This window comes from Oryctolagus cuniculus, chromosome 9 (assembly GCF_964237555.1).
Source record: "Oryctolagus cuniculus chromosome 9, mOryCun1.1, whole genome shotgun sequence".
Lineage (NCBI taxonomy): Eukaryota > Metazoa > Chordata > Mammalia > Lagomorpha > Leporidae > Oryctolagus > Oryctolagus cuniculus.
This window is the reverse complement of record NC_091440.1, coordinates 100,318,073-100,336,053: the sequence shown is the minus strand read 5'-3', so window position 1 is coordinate 100,336,053 and position 17,981 is coordinate 100,318,073. Positions and strand designations below refer to the sequence as shown.

General features: G+C 46.1%; 1 protein-coding gene across 30 annotated transcripts in view; it reads right to left on the bottom strand.

Moving 5' to 3' along the window:
* The window catches only part of CACNA1C (calcium voltage-gated channel subunit alpha1 C), a 739,977-nt gene that overhangs the window by 170,185 nt on the left and 551,811 nt on the right, over positions 1–17,981 (bottom strand). For 19 of the 30 annotated variants that reach the window (XM_051849893.2, XM_070048309.1, XM_051849899.2 and 16 more), the window contains exons 7-8: positions 12,293–12,489; positions 13–116 (exon numbers count right to left, since the gene is read on the bottom strand). In XM_051849893.2, the coding sequence (XP_051705853.1) occupies positions 13–116; positions 12,293–12,489 (301 nt within the window). 30 annotated transcript variants of the gene reach the window in all.

Sequence of the window (17,981 nt, the reverse complement as noted above, 5' to 3'; positions counted from 1 at the left end):
GGTCCTGCTTACCCGCTAAGAACACCGAGAACCAAGTTAAGTACAAAAAATGACCCTATGATGATTAGTGTAACAAAATAGATCCAGGGCCAGTCCCTTCCTACGGCATCATTGACCTGGAAGAATGGAATGATAGTTAGTGAGGCACACACAGCAACCGAGCACGGCCAAGCGCCAGCCCCTGGCTCCCCAGACGCTGACCCGAGCAGCGCCGGGACCCGCGGATCCTCTAGGTGCAAATCAGAGGCCAAATAGCCTGCCCAGTCAATGGGTCAGAACTCGTGCTTGCATGGAGACTTTTTGTCCTGGTTTTCCTGGGCCTGTTAGGGTCCCATCCCTGAGGATCCTGGCCATGGACACGGTGGAACCTGGGACCTTGCTCGGCTGCATTGTAAGGGGGACATAGAAATGGTCAGCTTACCCGCTCAACACACCGAGAACCAGATTTAGAACGAAAAAGGATCCAAAGATGACCAGACTGACAAAATACACCCAGGGTAGCTCATAGCCCATAGCGTCCTGCATCTGGAAAGGTAAAGGAAAGGCAGGAAAGAGAGAGAGCAGAGTTGAGTTACAGCAAAGAGCAGGCAGAGCGGGGTTGAACGCATCTGGAGCAGACAAATGGGGCCAAACTCGACTTCTGTTCTCGCGGATCCGATCCACCGTGACTCTTATCATCATCTACAAACTACTCCTGCGTGACCCTGGCCTGAACTGCAGAGTGCCTTTGGAAGCTCTGCCTCCCGAGGACTCGCGTCTGGTTCTCTATTGGTTCATTTCCTGGAAAAGCAAATGTCTCCACCGTTTTCTACTCAGTTGTCTAAGAAGGTGGGTCACCTCAAAAATAATTTCTTTCAGCTTGGGATGGTTTTAACTCTGCTGCGCCCTGAGGCACGCTGACCTTGATGTCTACAGCGTGTCAGTTCTTGCAGACTGAGCGGGAAATTGGAAGCCTTAGAGGATTTGGGGAGAAGAAAGGTATCTTCCTAAAGGTCCTGCTGCCCGGACACTGGCTGGGCCCAGAATGTAGAGGTTCAACCTCAGGGTTTCAAGGTGCTGCAGGTGACAGAATAGGAAAAGCAGTCCTGTTGGTTTATGTCCTCAGAGAAGAGGCCCTGCACTTGGACCCGCAGCCTAGGTGACGACGATGGGGACCTGCAACTAACAAGGGTGGAGACGCTCGAGGCAGTGGTGCCTCTACAGCTGTGGGGAGCTCGCTGCACACTGCTCTTCCCGACTCCACATTCACTTAGTCATGGTAGCTTGACACTGGCCAACGCTGGTGAGGGAAGCATCCACACCATACAAGTGTTCAAGCAATACACTCAGGGGCTCCCCACCCCTCCCCCACCCCTCAAGCCCTTGTCCCTAGGAAGCAGCTGTAGACATTTACCAGACCAACACTGCCTAGCGCGTGGCCATGAAGAAAAGTCATAGAGCAAGCAAGTACTGTTTTTTTTTTTTTTTTAGGCCTAGCTCCCTAAAAATGAACCCCAACATTGTCCCTGTGAAATTAGATTATGGAAATCCAAATCCCTAAGAGGCAGGAGTTCCCTGAATGATTTGTGTCATTGGTTCTCCAAGTGTGATCCCATGGGCCAATAGCAGTGGAATCCCTCGGGAGAAGGATTAGCAAGACAGACAGCTGCGCTCTGTCCCCAAGATCTCACCGTGGCTCACAAAGCTGCCTATCAGTCATCCCACAGCTCGACAGGGGCTGAAATGTGATAGCCACCGCCATGAATTCTGCCTCTTGAGTCTCAGGTGAATACGATTTGCTGGGATAATAATGCCCTCAGCCTCCATTCATCTTAGGCTCGTATGCCTGAGTGGGATGGACACATCTCATGTTCTTTGTGTGCTGTGCATAAAAATGCCTGAGAAGTGCTGACAGCCTACCTAGTCTGAAGCATCATATCCCCTCGTCCTTGGCAAACCCACTAATACTTAGCAGGTATTACCATACTTTGACTAGAGAAACCCACCCAACATAGTGCAAATACTGTGCCGAAACTGGACTGAACGAAGTTAGTAGGGAAGAGTTCCTAACAGAGGAGGGGACTTCAAAACGTGCATGAAAGAAGGGAATTGAAAGATGGGTTTATTTTAGGGCAAATTCATTTGAAATCCAGGGCACCTTTTTTTTTTTGAATATGAATTTTCTACAGATGTTTTCTAGTGTCCTCTCTTGTATGTTCACTGTAACAACGTCACAACTAAGTTCAGGTTAGTGTGAGCTCATCAAACATTTCCATTCCAAACACACCCTGCTCTGTTTCTTCTCTGGGACTTGTCACTTTGCATAGTTCACTTATTTATTGTATTTATTACTTCTTGTCTGTCTTCTGTGTTGGAATGTAGCTCCAAGAGGATAAGCAGTTTGGGTCTCTTTTGTTTCCTGGTGAATCCCATGTGCCAAGAAGAGTACCTTGCATGCGAGTGGTACTCAGTACATGTTTGTTGAGTGAATGAATGGGCTTAAGTGTGTGGGGCAATAGGCACCCCTTGCTGGTAGGGGATACAGGTGCATAGAAGGCAACTACACAACAGGGTGGTAAATGCAACTGCAGGAGTAAGTATTCACAGTTACAGAAGCCCAAAGAAAGGCCAGTGCTATGGCATAGCAGGTAAAGCTGCCGCCTGCAGTGCCGCCATCCTATATGGGCACCGGTTCGAGACCCAGCTGCTCCACTTCCTATGCAGCTCTCTGCTATGGCCTGGGAAAGCAGTAGAAGATGGCCCAAGTCCTTGGGCCCCTGCACCCACGTGGGAGACCTGGAAGAAGCTCCTGGCCTCTGGCTTTGGCCTGGCCCAGCTCAGGCTGTTGCAGTAAACTGGGTAGTGAACCAGTGGATGGAAGACCTCTCTCTCTCTCTGCCACTCCTTCTCTGTGTAACTCTGACTTTCATATAAATAAATAAATCTTTTAAAAAAAGCCCAAAGGAAATAGGGACTGTGTGAGGTGGAAATCAACAAGGGCCAGACCTGGAAGGACGGGGGAGTCACAGAAGGCAGAAGGAGTGAAGGCACAAGCAGGAAGCCGAGTCCACGTGATCCTGAGATGGGAACAGGGGTTTCCTGGGAAACTGGCAATTGTTAAAAATAGAGCCTACAGCTGTAAAGTCTTCCTGGTTACGGGGCGGAGGATTTTCCCAGTGGCTGAGCTACTAAAATATCCAGCCAAACAGCAGCTGTCAGGAGAAGGGCAGAAGGTCTTTGTCAGACTCTGTCCTCATTCAGGGAGCGGGGAACCTTCCTTTAGTCAGACCAGCAGAGGGCAGTTCCTTAGAAGGCTTCATCCCCAGGAGAAGACAAACAAAACTTACAATACAAGGTGTGGAAGGAATGACGACAGGAGACCAGAGGGAGCCATGATGAGTCTGAGGCCAGAGGCCACAATGGCCGTGCAACAGCAGGGAATGTGTATCTCACAGTGCTCTGACAACTGGGAGATGAGCCTTCGGTTCTATGTGACAGCAGGGATATCACAGTCCGCATATGTCCAGTCAGCGTGTCCTGAGTGCCGACCACGTGGGAGGTGTGTGTTCTGTGTTGGACTCTATGCTACAGCACAAGCAACAGGACCACAAGCAGCCCTGAACCCTGAGTGCCAGGCATCTGCCTGGGCAGAGCTGCTATGGAACCCAAGGCCATGCGAAGCTTCTGAGTCTTCCTGTAGCTTTTCCTCTCTTGGGTTAAATCCTGACTGTAACAGTCAGAAACAATCCCCTCCATTTCCTCCCAACTGGGGCTTCCTTATCTTTGGGTGACAAGAGGGAGGTCTGGAGAGGCTGAAGAGAACTATGATCTCTCACTAGAAAAAATGCATATAATTGAGCATTCTGCACACAATTTCACAAGATAACAACTCCCGAATCCAAAGTCCAGGCCTCGTGTTCCTGACCTGCTCTCATGACCACCATGCTTGTTCTGTGCTTTCTCCATGTGTGTGGGTGGGGGACCCATGGTGGAAAGCAGACTCCTCTTGCTTGTCCCTGGACTGCAGACCCACCTTCCACAGGACAGGTGGGAGGAGCCAGTGTGCTCCCGGAGCTGCCTCTGGAGCCTGGGCAGATGGTGAGTGGGAGGGGGTGGCTGGTGCACAGCCAACCTCCCTGAAATGAAATCTCCCTCACAGGTTCCTCACATGCCCTAAATTTCAGGAACACTGCCATTCTCAAACAACACCCCCACCCCAGGCCACAACGGTGCACCAATGAATCTTGGAAATTCTCTGAGGCCTTTGGGCCTCACACATCATTAGGGATCTCAAACAGATGTGTTACAGTCCTCAAGATCATCCTCCATAGATAGCCAGGGCCATGTTGGGGGAGTGCACAGCCTGTTTCTCCACACTGTCCTGTGTTTTCGCTTGGGCCTCCTCTTTCACTATGGGTTTGTTCTCTTCAAGTTTCTAGGAGGGGAATGGGAGGCCAGCATGCAGTGCAGTGGGTTAAGCCACCACTTGAGATGCTGGCATCCCATACTGGTGTGCTGGTTTGAGACCCAGCTGCTTTGTTCCTGATTCAGCTTCTTGCTAAAGAGTCTTCCTGCTAATGGCAGTGGAAGATGGCCCAAGTACTTGGGATCCTGCCCTCTATGTGCGAGACCCAGATCAAGTTCCTGGCTTCTGTCTTTGGCCTGGCCCAGACTTGGCTGTTGTGGACATTTGTGGACTGAACCAGTGGATGGATGACCTACCTACCTCTCTCTGTTTCTCTCCTTCTCTTTCACTATGCCTTTCAAATAAGTAAATCTTTGAAAAGAGGGAGGGGATGATAGGTGGGGAGAGGGAGGCAGAAGGACAGATGACAGATTAGAGCTCTCAGAGGTCCTAAGAACTTCATTAACTCCCTGGTGATCCATTATGGAAGCTTCCAGATGGTGATTCTCTGGTCTGCCTGGCTCTGTTTTGAAAAGAAAGGCCCCCTTTGCTTTCTCTATTGCTTCCTCCTCATTCTGGGCCACCTACTTTTGGGGGCAGACTGGGTAGGGAACATGCAATGCTGGGTGACTCTGAAGTAGGGCAATGCCTGGAGTGATGAGATTGATGTCTCAAATCATCTGGAATGGAGCTATTATGAAGGGAAAGGATAAATAAAGGCATATTTTTAAAAAGTGACCCAGATTGCTGACACCTCTATTTGGGGATGAAAAGGCGATAGATCTCAAACCATTAAACCAGACATTTCTTAGGTCTATAACAAAGAAAGCTTCGTGACTACTTTGGTTTGAATATGATTTGTCTCCCAAAGTCACACAGGACTTCAAACCCCAGATCATAATTTAATGGTGGTAAGAGGGTAAAAACTGACTCTAATTATGGTCTTTAGGAGGTGAGACCTAACAGAAGTTCTTAGGTCATAGGTTATGCCCTCAGAAAGCAGTTCTTGTGTGAGGGTTGTTATAAACCCTGACTCAGGGCCAAATCTCTCTCCTCACTGGCTCGCCACGTGATTCTCCCTCTGCATGTGCTCTGCCACTGACATCCAGCACTCTCATCAGAGGCCAAACCAGCGGGCCCAACCAGTCCTGGACTTGAAACCCCAAAATTGTGAGCTAAATAAAACTTGTCTCCTTATAAGTTAGCTGTCTCTGTCACTTCATAGTGGTAATGAGAATGCTGATCACTACGGTGACTTTCCTAAGAAAGGCACATAGAGAAGTGCTTTGATGTCCACTGTCTTCAGCCACAGGGCCTCTGAAGAGCTAACAGGATGAGCCCTTTGCTGAAGCACACAGCCTTCCTGTCCCCAGATGCTACAGACAGGGCTCCAGTAACACTGGCTGAAAAATACCAAAGGCCCCTCTGAAGCCAGGATTAAGCTTCTTAAGGGAACCCCAGTCTTGAAACTTCAGGTTCTCCATTTTTTTCCCAAAAGAAAAACAGAAGGAATAACAGTCCTTGTCCCTATCCCCTCAAGGTCACTCTGGATCCTGGCTGATTTCTGTGAGTTCTAAGTTGTATATACTTTTTCCCACAAGATTCTTGATAAAAAGACTAAACAGCTTTATTGACAGGAGACAAACCATTAGCCATCAAAAGCAGGATGTGTAAACCGATAAAAGTGACAGTGCCTTACAGGGAAAATCATTAAATGACAGGCTTTGCTTATGCCCTGAGTGCCAGTCAGCCCAGGGCAATGGCTTGATACACCTTTGTCACTTTGCTTGCTAGGACACAAGTGCCTATCTGATGGGTCACTGAGCTTCAGAGTGACAACAGATTTCACCTGACTCCTTTCCACCTAGCACCTGCTTATCATATGGTGAAAATCCATGCATGTCTCAGAGAAATAGGAAGACCCTGGCTTATGTGGAGGAAGAGAACATTAGGCTCCTAACGCTATGGCAAGCCTACACAACCAACTCCTCCATGTATTAAAAAAAAATCCCTGAAATCAGATGACATCACATAGTGACACCATGTGGGAGGTTAGGAGCTGTAGACAGGGTAGTCCCCAGTGTGTGTAGGGGACAGCTCACAGCCAGAGGGGCTGCCAACAGGGTGTGGGGTTGCATACAATGCCTGTGACTTACTTGGGGACCTTTCAGATACCAAGGGTAATTTGGAATGGTCGAGCAATTTCTTGGGTCTATTGAGAGAACATGATCTCTGGACTATGCAGTATCCTGCACAGTGACAGAGCTTGCTCACTAGGTATAGGAACCTTCTTTCCTGCTCATCATCTAGCCTCAAAGCTGGCCAAATCCCACGGCCTCCAGAGAGTTCTGTGCCTCTGCCCAGCCACCTCCAGTCTCACGGAGCACGCTGCCATGTCGTGCTCAGCCCCACTCAGTCCTGGAAACCCGGTCATACTCACGCTTTCAAAATTGAATTACTGAATAATAAGGACTCCTCTAATCCCAATGAAATGAGTAAAATAAAACCCAACAACTAAACACATAATGGCTTTGAGAGCTGCTAGTGCCCTTCACTGAAGTGTTTATAAAGCACCCGTTTATTGTGGACAAAGCAGAGTCTCCGTTTTAAGCAGTATGTGCACTAGGTAGGGTAATATACTGAGGCAGACTGGAAGTTAAGAACTGCCTGGTCCCCCATGTGACCTGACCTTGTGTCTGCTCTGGGACCTGGTGAAGAGCGAGGCTGCTGTTTCTGAGCCATGTGAGGCCTGTTCTCTCCACTCCTTACTTTGCCTACAAGGGCTTCAGAAGAATACAGCACCACCACTTCTGCTTTTCTGTGTCTTCAGAGACTCATTTTCTATATTATGTAGTGAAAAGAGGTGGAATTTTGAAGACAAGATGGAGTGGTGAAAAAATAGGGTAAAACATCCAAATTCAACCTTCTTGGATAAAAAAGATGTTCGTTCTAAATCAGAAATATACCAGCAGCACCAAGACCAGAGTTTAGGGGCTGGCACTGTGGCGTAGTGGGTAAAGCCATCCCCTTCAGTGCCAGCATTGCATATGGGCACAGGTTCAAGTCCTGGCTGCTCCACTTCCAGTAGAGCTCTCTGCTATGGCCTGGGAAATCAGTAGAAGATGACCCAAGACCTTGGGCCCCTACACCTGTGTGGGAAACCTGGAATAAGCTCCTGGCTCCTGGCTTCGGATTGGCACAGCTCTGGCCATTGCAGCCATCTGGAGAGTGAACCAGCAGGTGGAAGACCTCTCTCTCTCTGCCTCTGTGCCTTTCAAATAAATAAATAAATCTTTAAAAAAAGACCAGAGTTTAGTAGCTGTCCTGTGTATGTGAATGTCTTTAGTGGGAATACCTTCACTAAGAACTAACTTGTTCCCAACGTCTCCTGTTTGTTGGCCAAAATTATACCCAGACACAAAGGAAGACATGATTTTTGATTCTAAAGAAATTCTTCCCATTACGTGATTTCTCATTAAGAATTCTTTCTAGCCTTTTTTAAGTTCAATTTTTGATTTTAAAAAAAAATCAGTAAAAGAAGTGATGGTGGAGAAACCCATTAGGGAGGCAATGGGTGGGGTCAGGAAGAGCATGGCTCTGATGGGGTAGTAGGGCTAGAATCCAGGAAAACAGACGAGAAGTGCCCTACTGCATGTACAGTGTGCAACATGCCCAGGGACCCTAATCAGAAGGGCACTGGGTGAGCAGACAGCAACAGAATTCTCTCTTAATGAAGAGTTATTCAGGCATCTAGATTCCCCAAAGAGCTATTAACCTGTGTTTCAGCATGACGCCTACTCTGCGCCACAGCTACTTCCCTGTGCCACAATCCTCACATGCCAGCTGCTCTGGTGTTCCAAGCCCCAGGTCAGTAGCCATGGAGTTATGCCTCCCATGACCAAAGGCTTTTTCCAGTGATGGGCACACAGTCAGCACTGAACAGATATTTACTTGACTGAAGTTTATGCTACTTAACTGTGATCTGGATGCTAAGTAGAAGGGAGAATGCTCAGATTTTCAAAGTGACCCTAGTCCTCAGGTCTTGCAGAAAAACTTGATTCAGTAGCTTTGTATGTCATTAAGAAGGCACATTAAAATATATGGGACAAACAGTATTGAATTGTGTGCAGAAGGCTAGTGATGTTTGGTTAAAAAAAAAAAAAAACACCTAGGGGCCTACATTGTGGCACAGTGGATTAAGCCACCATCGAGACACCAGCATCCTATGTTGGAGTCCTGGCTCAAGTCCTGGCTACTCTGCTTCAGATCCAACTTCCTGCCAATGCACCCTAGAAGGCAGCAGAAGATGGCCCAAGTACTTAGGCCTCTGGCACCTGTATTGGAGAATGGAGTTTCTGACTCCTGGCTTCAGCTTTGCCCAGTCCTGGCTGTTGTGGCCATCTGGGGAAAGAACCAGTGAATGGAAGCCCGCCGCCACCCCACCCCCCACCCCCCACCTCCCTCTGTCTTTCCTCCTCTCCTTGTCACTCTGCTTTTCAAATAAAAAAGCTTTTTTTAAAGCCCATCTGAAAGAGGAAATGGAAACAACTGAAATTGTTACACAAAATTGGATTCATCCTTTCTGGAGCTTCACTACCCCTAAGGGCCAGTGCTCTTTATCTAATCACATTTTCCCTACTATACTTTTAGAGACTTGGAAATCTAGAGTAAATGCAGAGGCTTTGACTTAACAAGTCATTTCCAAAGAAAATCCCTCCTAAATTTGAATTTTGGTTTAGTTTCCAAATCACGGGAATCACCAGTCCTTTCCTTGTCATTTGCAAACTCCAGGAACAAGACAAGAAGTGTTCTAAGCAAACTGTTCAGTTTACTGGGGTCTCCAGCCAATGCATGGCCCATGGCTTTCATAGCTAGGGCAAGGTTCAAGCACTACTTGACTAAGTTTAATTTTATTTTTAGCCTACTAAGTCTCCCAAATCCTAACAATGAAATGCAGTGATAGATGTCACAGAGAAAGAGAAATGGACTTAATATCATGACAGTAGAAGGCAGGTGCCCACCATTTGCTACAGTGACTTCCTTGGTCCTTCCTATTCCAGCCATGCTCAGTGATGGAATCAAATTCTTCTTGAATGGTTCGATGACCCATTCTCTCCTCAGAAACTTCTACCCATCTGTATGGAGGTTTAGCATGAACCCAGCTATTTGTTACTATACTTGAAAATCATGGTTGCTCTTTCCCAAGTCTTCTAGATTTGCCCTCTGGGCTCAAAGGGAAATGCGCATTTCCCCAGTCTCTGTGGGAACTAGATAGGTTCAAATCCAGTGGCATGACAGCAGCACCATGCAAATTCAATATGTTGCATTTCTAGGGGTTTCAAACTTCAGCCTGAATCTGAGAATCACTGCGAGAGCTTTTTCAAAATGCAGATCCTGGGCCCTAACTTAGGAACTTCTAATTCAATGGCCTGGAGAGAGATCTGGGTATTTTTCTATTTAGAAAGCTCCACAGTTGATGCAAAAATACATTGAGATGTGAGAGTATAGGTTAGAGATACAGGCCTTTAAGCAAGGAGGATGAATGCTGAAAGGAAAGGAAGGATGAGAGAGAGGGAAGAAAGGGCCAGGAGAAGGCCAAACAATTAGACAAACAGTCTGAAAGCAGGCGCATTGGGCTGGGATTTCTACCATGAATAACCAAAGAGGGGGCTCTGTTTCAGTTTTAGGAATGTGTAAGTGTGCATGTTCACACACACACACACACACACACACACACATGTACTGTGACATTCTGGAAAGGTGCTGGGAAAATCAGAGAGAGAGACATGACCCCCAAGCCTCTCCTGTTCCTTCACCTCTGACCCTTTTCCCATGTGCAGTCTGAGCTCTATCACACACACACCCCAGGGGAGAAAGCACAACACAGCTGCGGAAAATTGGTAGTTGCTGTAGTGTGCTTCCTCCCATTCCCCACTCTGGCTGTCATTATGACAGTGTTTCTTTGGGTCACATCTGGCTGGTGGGGTATCAACAACTTGTGGTGGGGGGAAAGGGAGGGAGCTATAAAGGAGGATCACAAAAATACATCAGGGCCATCAGCAAAGTAAATTATACCTATTCCCCCAACCCAACACCCATCCACCCAGTGCTACCCTGCCCACAATCTGATGCTGTGGAAGTGCAGTCCCATACAATCACACATTCTCTGGCCCATCAGCACACAATGCCCATCTGCAGAAGGATGGCTCTGTCCTTGGCTGGCCACTTATCCTAGGCAGAAAGACCGGCTAGGGCCACGTGGGAATCTGATCTGCTTTGCTAAATAAAATAAATGTGCTCAAGTATAATGAGTTCAACTCCTTCTCTATGTCTTGCAGATTATTCAAAATCAAGTCCTGATGGAGCATACATCTGAGAAATGTTCTCCAATATTTCATTTTAGTTTGAGGCACAGCTGAATTGACCTTTGTTTCCTGAAAGCATCACAATGCATTGACATTGCCATGGGATAGCCTCCAGTCGCACCATGATTATTCAGTTTAGAATTTCATTGCCTCCCTAGACTGAGCTTTGTAGGCTAAATTAGATCTTATTTACAACTGGCTCCTAAGTGCCCAGTGGCACCTCTGGCATGCAAGGACACTCAACCTATGTTTGTTGAGTTCAAGTCGTCATTGACAGAGAGAAACAAATTTCATAGCAGTACCGGGTTTTGGCATGCCAACCCTTAGGTAAAAACTGGAAAGACAGGTTTTTGAATCAATAGGACATGGTGCTTATAGAAAATGTAGAAAATATCATAGTATGCATCACATCTTCTACACTGTTACAAAACTCTTCCTTCCGACTCAGGAAGAAGTCAACACCTCTCTTGGCATTGTCTCCCATCTCTCTGGCAGCTCTGCTCCATGGGAAAGCATTCCCTTCCCTCTCACTCTTCCCTGCTTTCATCTGTAGACACTACTCCCTAAGCAAGCTCTTGGATTGTTTGTATGATGGCCAAATAAATTTGACTATTTGCAAAACTCTGGGAGAGATGGTATTTTCAAGATTGGCAACAAGCTTCATTCACCCAAATTCTGGAGAGCAACACTGGGTTCTGGCAAGTCATTTCTCATGCTGAAGTAGGAGATACTACAAAGAATATATTTTCTGGAGGTTTTACAGATAATGGACTTGCCTCTGCCAGACTGGAGACAGTTCAAATATGAAGTGTGTATTTGCCTATGGGATAGACTGTATACAGATCTGGCACTTCAGTGGCTCAAAGGCTGGCAAAGTAGTTCTGGCTGATGTATAATAAAAAGGCATCTTTAAAGTAAAAGGAGATAGACTATTGGCTGGTTGGCATGCAGGAAGTGGTATTTCTAAACACGCATCACATAACCAGCAGAGTGTTTTGTCAACAGTAAAGATGATGACAATACAGTTGTCTGATGGACCATTCAAATTAAGGGAAGATTAATATGAGAAATAAAAATATAGCAGCATGCCATAATGTTACACAATTCAATAAGATGGCTTCTTTTTAGATGACCAGGCCTGGTTTCCCCTTTTATCCCTAAGGATTCATAATTCTGCCCTCTGGCTCTCTTGTGGGGAAGGAGGCATAATGGGAAGAAGAGTTGCACAGAACCTTGTGCCAGGTTTGGCCAACTCATTCACTGAGCACTAACCACATGCCAGTGTTTCACACTATGGTTGGCCCAAATGAAAGATGACATTTCTCTAAGGACTGGTGGTCAGGGATAGAGGACACATTAGGGTGAAAGTGTCATGCTTTGTTTCTTGGGCAAAACCTGGAAGAAATGAAAGACACTCATCAACCATTGCATCATGATGTGTAAGTGACCCCAATGTCACGGGGAGAGGGGAAAGGGAGGTGTCAGGGGAAGGCCTGCAGCCTGTGCACTCCTTGCCCTCTGCTGGCCATCTCAAGCTACATACCCAGTACAGCACGTCGGTCCAGCCCTCCATGGTGATACACTGGAACACCGTCAACATGGCGAAAGCAAAATTGTCAAAGTTGGTGATGCCGTGCTTGGGTCCATCCCACCCAGGCTTGCACACGGTGCCGTTCTGGCACTGCCGCCCGTGGCCCGTCTCCAGAGCACAAGGGGAAGGATCATCTTCTGCTGGGACATCTCCAATGGCCAGGGGTAAAGAGGAGGAGGAAGCAGAAGGGATGGGGAGATGGGCAGAGAAAGAAGAAAAGGAGTTAGAGAGAAACGTGATAGGAGAAGGTGGATGAGATGGGTAAGGTGGCCCCAGCAACCATAATGCAGAACAAGTTTTAATTAGTTCTTCCATTTAGGAATTAAAAGCACAAGGAACTAGGTATTCAGTTTAGGCTGCAACAGATTTTGAAGGGCAGCATTTTCAACAAATTGTTGTAAAACTGTATTTTGACTTCAGTCATTGATTTCAAAGATAGTAAGACTAATGCCCATTTATTATAACATGTCAGCATCTTGGTCAAATGGCCATTCGAAAAATAATAATGATGCAACCATTTCAAATGAAAACTGTCCTGGAAAATGATGAGAAGTCCACAGCTTCTTTTCTTTCTGGAGGGGAAGTATCCATAGATACATAGATACTCCAGGGCGAGGGCTGGACTTGTACTGACTTGGAGACTCCTTCACACGGTAAGTCCACTGGTGCCATCCAATAATGCTTCTGACTCCATATGAGTCTGGTTCCATCACAGGCCATAGGAAGCAGTACCACAAGTCACTTCATAGTAGAGCCTTTCACAGATGAAGGATTAAAACATGAACTTCAACTGTAGGGGAGAAACCTCAGCCACAGCAGTCTTTATTACAATCTATGCATGCACATACTCCTGGCTGTATTTCACGTGCGTCATGCAGAGCCGTGCAGTGCTGCCCTTTGCTTTCCAGTGTTAATGCCTTTCAGGAAAAGAAAAAGATAATCCTTCCCTGACCTCTGATTAAGTCAGAGTGGCAGCAGAGGAAAGGGAAATGATTACCAAGATACGGACAAGGCTCTTTCAGAAAACAGCAGAACATCTTGTCTGCAGCTAAAGACAGTGCCTGGGCTGATTCCACCTGTGCAGAATGGCGACGAGCAAACTGGCAAGCCGAGGTGTGGCTTTTAATTGTGCTGTGGAGATGGCTGGAAAATGTAGATGACTTAACTGCTCTAAGAACTTTCATCATGGTAAAATACTGAGACAATCTTGGCTCCAGCTGTAGCAGGCATGGAGTTCACAGCAGTTTGTGAAATTAAGGACATTGTCCTGTACTTGTAGAAAGTGATGCCAATGGCAACCAGAAGAGACCTCAGTTCTGACAAACAGGGACAGATTTGCTTGTCGGTCTTCATTTAGAGACAGCAGCTCTCCAGGATCTTTCCTTGCTTCAGATGTAACAGAACAATCACAAGTAAGTACATTTGCCTGTTGGACACAGGCTCTGTCCTGGAGACTACTGGCCAGTTGGCTATTCCTCAGACTGTGGCTTAAATTTGAGACTGCTCACTGTCAAGAGGAGGACAGGAAGAGAAATATTAATCCTTCATTGAGATAATTCTAGAAGAACAGAGTGAATTCTGTGGCTGAAAGAATATGTGGCAGTGGTGGTGGCTTCTTCTTCCTCCTCTTCTTCCCCCTCCTCTCTCTGTCAGTTTTATTGAAATATGATTTGCATGCCTTAGACTTCATCAATGTGAATGTACACTTAGTCATTTATTATCATTATTATTAATTATTGTTCATCAATCACCATAATCCATTTAAAAACACTTCCATCGTCCTCTAAAACCCGGAGTACCTGTTTGCAGTCAGTTCTTGCTCCTTTCCCCAGCTCCTAGCAACCTGATCTGCATTCTCTAGCCATAGCTTTGCCTTTTCTAGACATGTCACACAAATGGGATCACATACTACATGACTTTTTGGGTCCACCTTCTTTCACGTCACATAATGTTATTGAGGTCGTCAGTGTTGCTGCATCTATCAGCGGATTCTGCTCCTTGCATTGTCCAGCAGTGTAGGCACAGCACGTGTATCCATTTGCTGGTGGACAGGAGTTGGGATTGTTTCCAGGACTGAGCTATTATGAATGATGCTGCTTCCTGGTGCTTGGCCTGCCATGTAATCTTGTGTGTGAGTCTTTTGCTGGATGAGCAAGATGAAAGTCCTGCATTACTGGTCCCTAATGTGCTTGAGAGAATGACAGCGTCCACACCATTTTTTTATTCCAAGGTCTGGTTCCCAATAGGGCTCCATTACTATAGCTGCATTAAGCAGCCTTCTATTCACAATTTTTTTAATGACTTTGTGAAATCTTTAGACATTTGGAAGTTATGATATAAAAAGAGATGAAAAGTGAATGAATCTCAAATGTAAATAATACATTAAAAAGTGGACAATAAGTACATTAAGAAAATGAGAATTGAGACACTGTAAAACCAAGAACTAGATAGATCAGAAATTCTGTTGGGTTCTCACTCGTTCTGGAAATAGCTTTCCAGAGTGGTGTCTCCAGTTAATGTGATGAAAGTGCTGGAGTGACATGAGAAAGGCCAAAAAGAGGGTGAAAATAACCAATAACGTGCATTTCTTTTTCTCACATTTTGTGCTTGAGTGGAATAAAGGTGCTGCTCCCCCTCACTGTGACTACTGATCTGACTGCATCCCCTCCAACAGCAGAACCAAGGAGAAGGGGAAGGCTGCCAGGCAGAGGGCAAGTATTCTCACAGAAGGAAAACGTATCTGTGGATTTCACAAATATCGCTTACAGAGAAAGTGGCACTAGAGGGACGTGATCTGATTAATAAATGAGAAAGGACTGCGATTCAGAAAGATTATCTACAGGCTCAAGTGTGGCTCTGCTATTTTAAATCTGTCTTGAACAACAATAAAAAAGATTGGAGAACAATTAAGAAGCAGTGATGAGCCAGTAAAAATAGGTATCTATAAAAAGCACTAATGGAACACTGGGAAAATGTGCACACACACTAACCAGCAGGTCCCAGCAACATGTACTCCAGGGTGAGGGGAAATTAGCTTCAAGACACAAATGTGCTGGCGTTCTTTTGCAGAGTCACGAAGTGCCGGGGAGGAAGGTGGGAATGTGAGGTGGGAGAAGGAAGCAAAACAACGTTGGCTCTACATTTTGAAGCAGAAATGAAGAGGGCATCATTGTGGAAAATGCAACTAAAGTTTTCAGTGAAATAACAAAAGTAAACACTAGAAGAGATTTTCGAAATGCAATTAATACCAACAAGAGCATGAAATCCCAGGGGAGCTCCAGTTAGGGGTTCCAAGGAGAAATCACCAAAGACAAAATCATTTACTTTTTTAAGTTCCAACTTTAAGGAGGATGATTTCATTTCCAGGTTTTGCCAACCAATTCTTTGTCCAACTCATGGGTGATAACTGTGCTTGGGAGAGCTGTTCAGAGTGACCGGGCTCAGAGCACCATCAGACAGATGGGACAAGCAGAAACAAAAGTACCGGCAGATGGTGATGTATTTGTTGAGGAACCAAGTATGTGCCTCACAGATGCCCCAAGGACTAGAGAAAAGTCGCCTCTTCTGAGGCCACCTTCCCTGGGGACTGCCCACTGGAAGGACAGCCTGCAGAACAATGGTGCCTCTGGCTGGCTCCACAGCTCTGCACATGGACTGTACAGGCAACATGGCTTTAAATCCACTGTATTCTGAAATCTATGGTGCATGGCATTCCCAGTCTGTGAAATAATACCCAAGTGTATAAAGGAGAATTTGATGTAAATTCCATTAGAAGATTATATAACAAGGACCCACAGAGTTCTTTCCTATGATCTAAATTTTTTGAAAATATGTTCACTCAATCCAAAGCAGGAAATCTAACAAGCTAACCAAACACCACCCACCCAGTGCAAAGGTTACACAAAGCTCTCCAAGATACATGGGATTAGTTTCCAACACTGCAGGGTTTTGGTCTTCTACTCCATGGCTCACTGAATATGCCCAGAGCCATTGTGTGTTTTTCCTTGCTCATCAGGGCTGTCAGTGCGTGAGTGGATGAGGCCCTGATGTGAACAATGGCGTGCTCCGCTGGGAGTAACGGACTGCGTCTCCAGGTCACCTTCAGATGGCAGGTCCAAAGACGAGGAGGTGAGTGAGCTTCTCATTGCACAGTATCGGGCAGCACACTCCGCAGCTAAGAGTCCTAGGTCCCTTTCCCAGCAGGAAGCCTGGCTCCATGCACAACAGTGAAGTCACCTTTCTGGTGGAACCTGGCATGACTCCTCTCTTGGGAACATTTCTCTTGCTGTCCTCTGACACCCTGGCTCTCCTGGCTGATGGTAATTCCATGATAGGAGCCTGTTTATCTCCTGAACTTGCAGGGTGAAGACAAAGCGACAACTTCGATTGGTGAGGCCAAGCCTGGTCTTTATCCTAAGAGTAGAGGAGGCCAGGAATGGTTTTGGTGCTTGGGGAGGCGTGTCCACCAGACCCACTCATTGAAGACAGGAGCTTCCCATTCTGGTTTCTTGGTGTTTAAGGCCACTGAGACCCTAATAACAAAGTCCAGTGACTTCCAACCAATATTCAAGGTTTCTTGTTCACATAGGCTCCTAGAGAATTCGGCACCAGTAGAAGATGTATGAAGTATTCGAAAGGTTCATGGAAATGTATTCAAAAGGTTTATGGGGGGGGGGGGGGAGTATGTATTCAAAAGGTTCATGGAAATGGAATTAAATGATAAGTTCATTTTCTGGATAAATATCAATGTACAAAAAGGGTTTTCAAAAAGCTCATGGAAAATGTGTATTATGAAAAAAATTGTATGGATTCAAAATCTTTTCTGTATCAAAAAGCTTATATTTTAATTCTATTTTTCCACAAACTTTTTGAGGCGCCCTCATACTTTCACTGTTTCCTAAGAGAAAGGGAGAAATCAGCTGAGTTTCAGGAGCAGCTGCCTTTGGCTTCACGGTGCACACATGCCGGGCTGCATGGCGGGGGTGTCACGCTCGGCTCCACGGCAGAATGCCGCCACTGCGCCAGCTCCTATTGTCTTGCTGAGAGTCACCCCCGCCCCCTCCCCTCCACCTGCCCCGTCATCAGGCCTTGGTGCACTGAAGGGGAATCCGCATCTCTGGTACATTTGGGTCCAAACTGCATACACATCAGACATACTACACTCAGTTCATAAGGAGGTCTTGGAATGAGCTCTCACAAATCTACGCAGTTAATACAAGTGCATTCATTCCCAGCCAGCTGGATTGCATCAAATGAAAGGAAGGATTTGAAGTGAAGAAGAAATATGATTCATTATATAGTTTGGTGTTCTTTCAAGCAAGGTTGAACAATCTCAATATTTCAGCTCAAGGCAAAAGCTGCTTTTTTCCAATTTTAAAGGGATACTATTTTTGAAAACAGGATGGTAGATTTTATGCAAGTATGACCCAAGTCATTTGGATCTTCTCCCTAGAGTGCAAAAGTAGTTTCTTCTTAGATTTTCCCTCAAAACAATAAACATGAACGTGTGACTCAGGGACCATAGTTTACAGGTTTGGTTTGTTTTTTCAGACTGTGGGCATGAGACAATGACCCAGACAGCCGGCAGGTGCCGAGTGCATCCACCAAGTCAAGCAGGACTACACATGCCAGGTATTTTGGT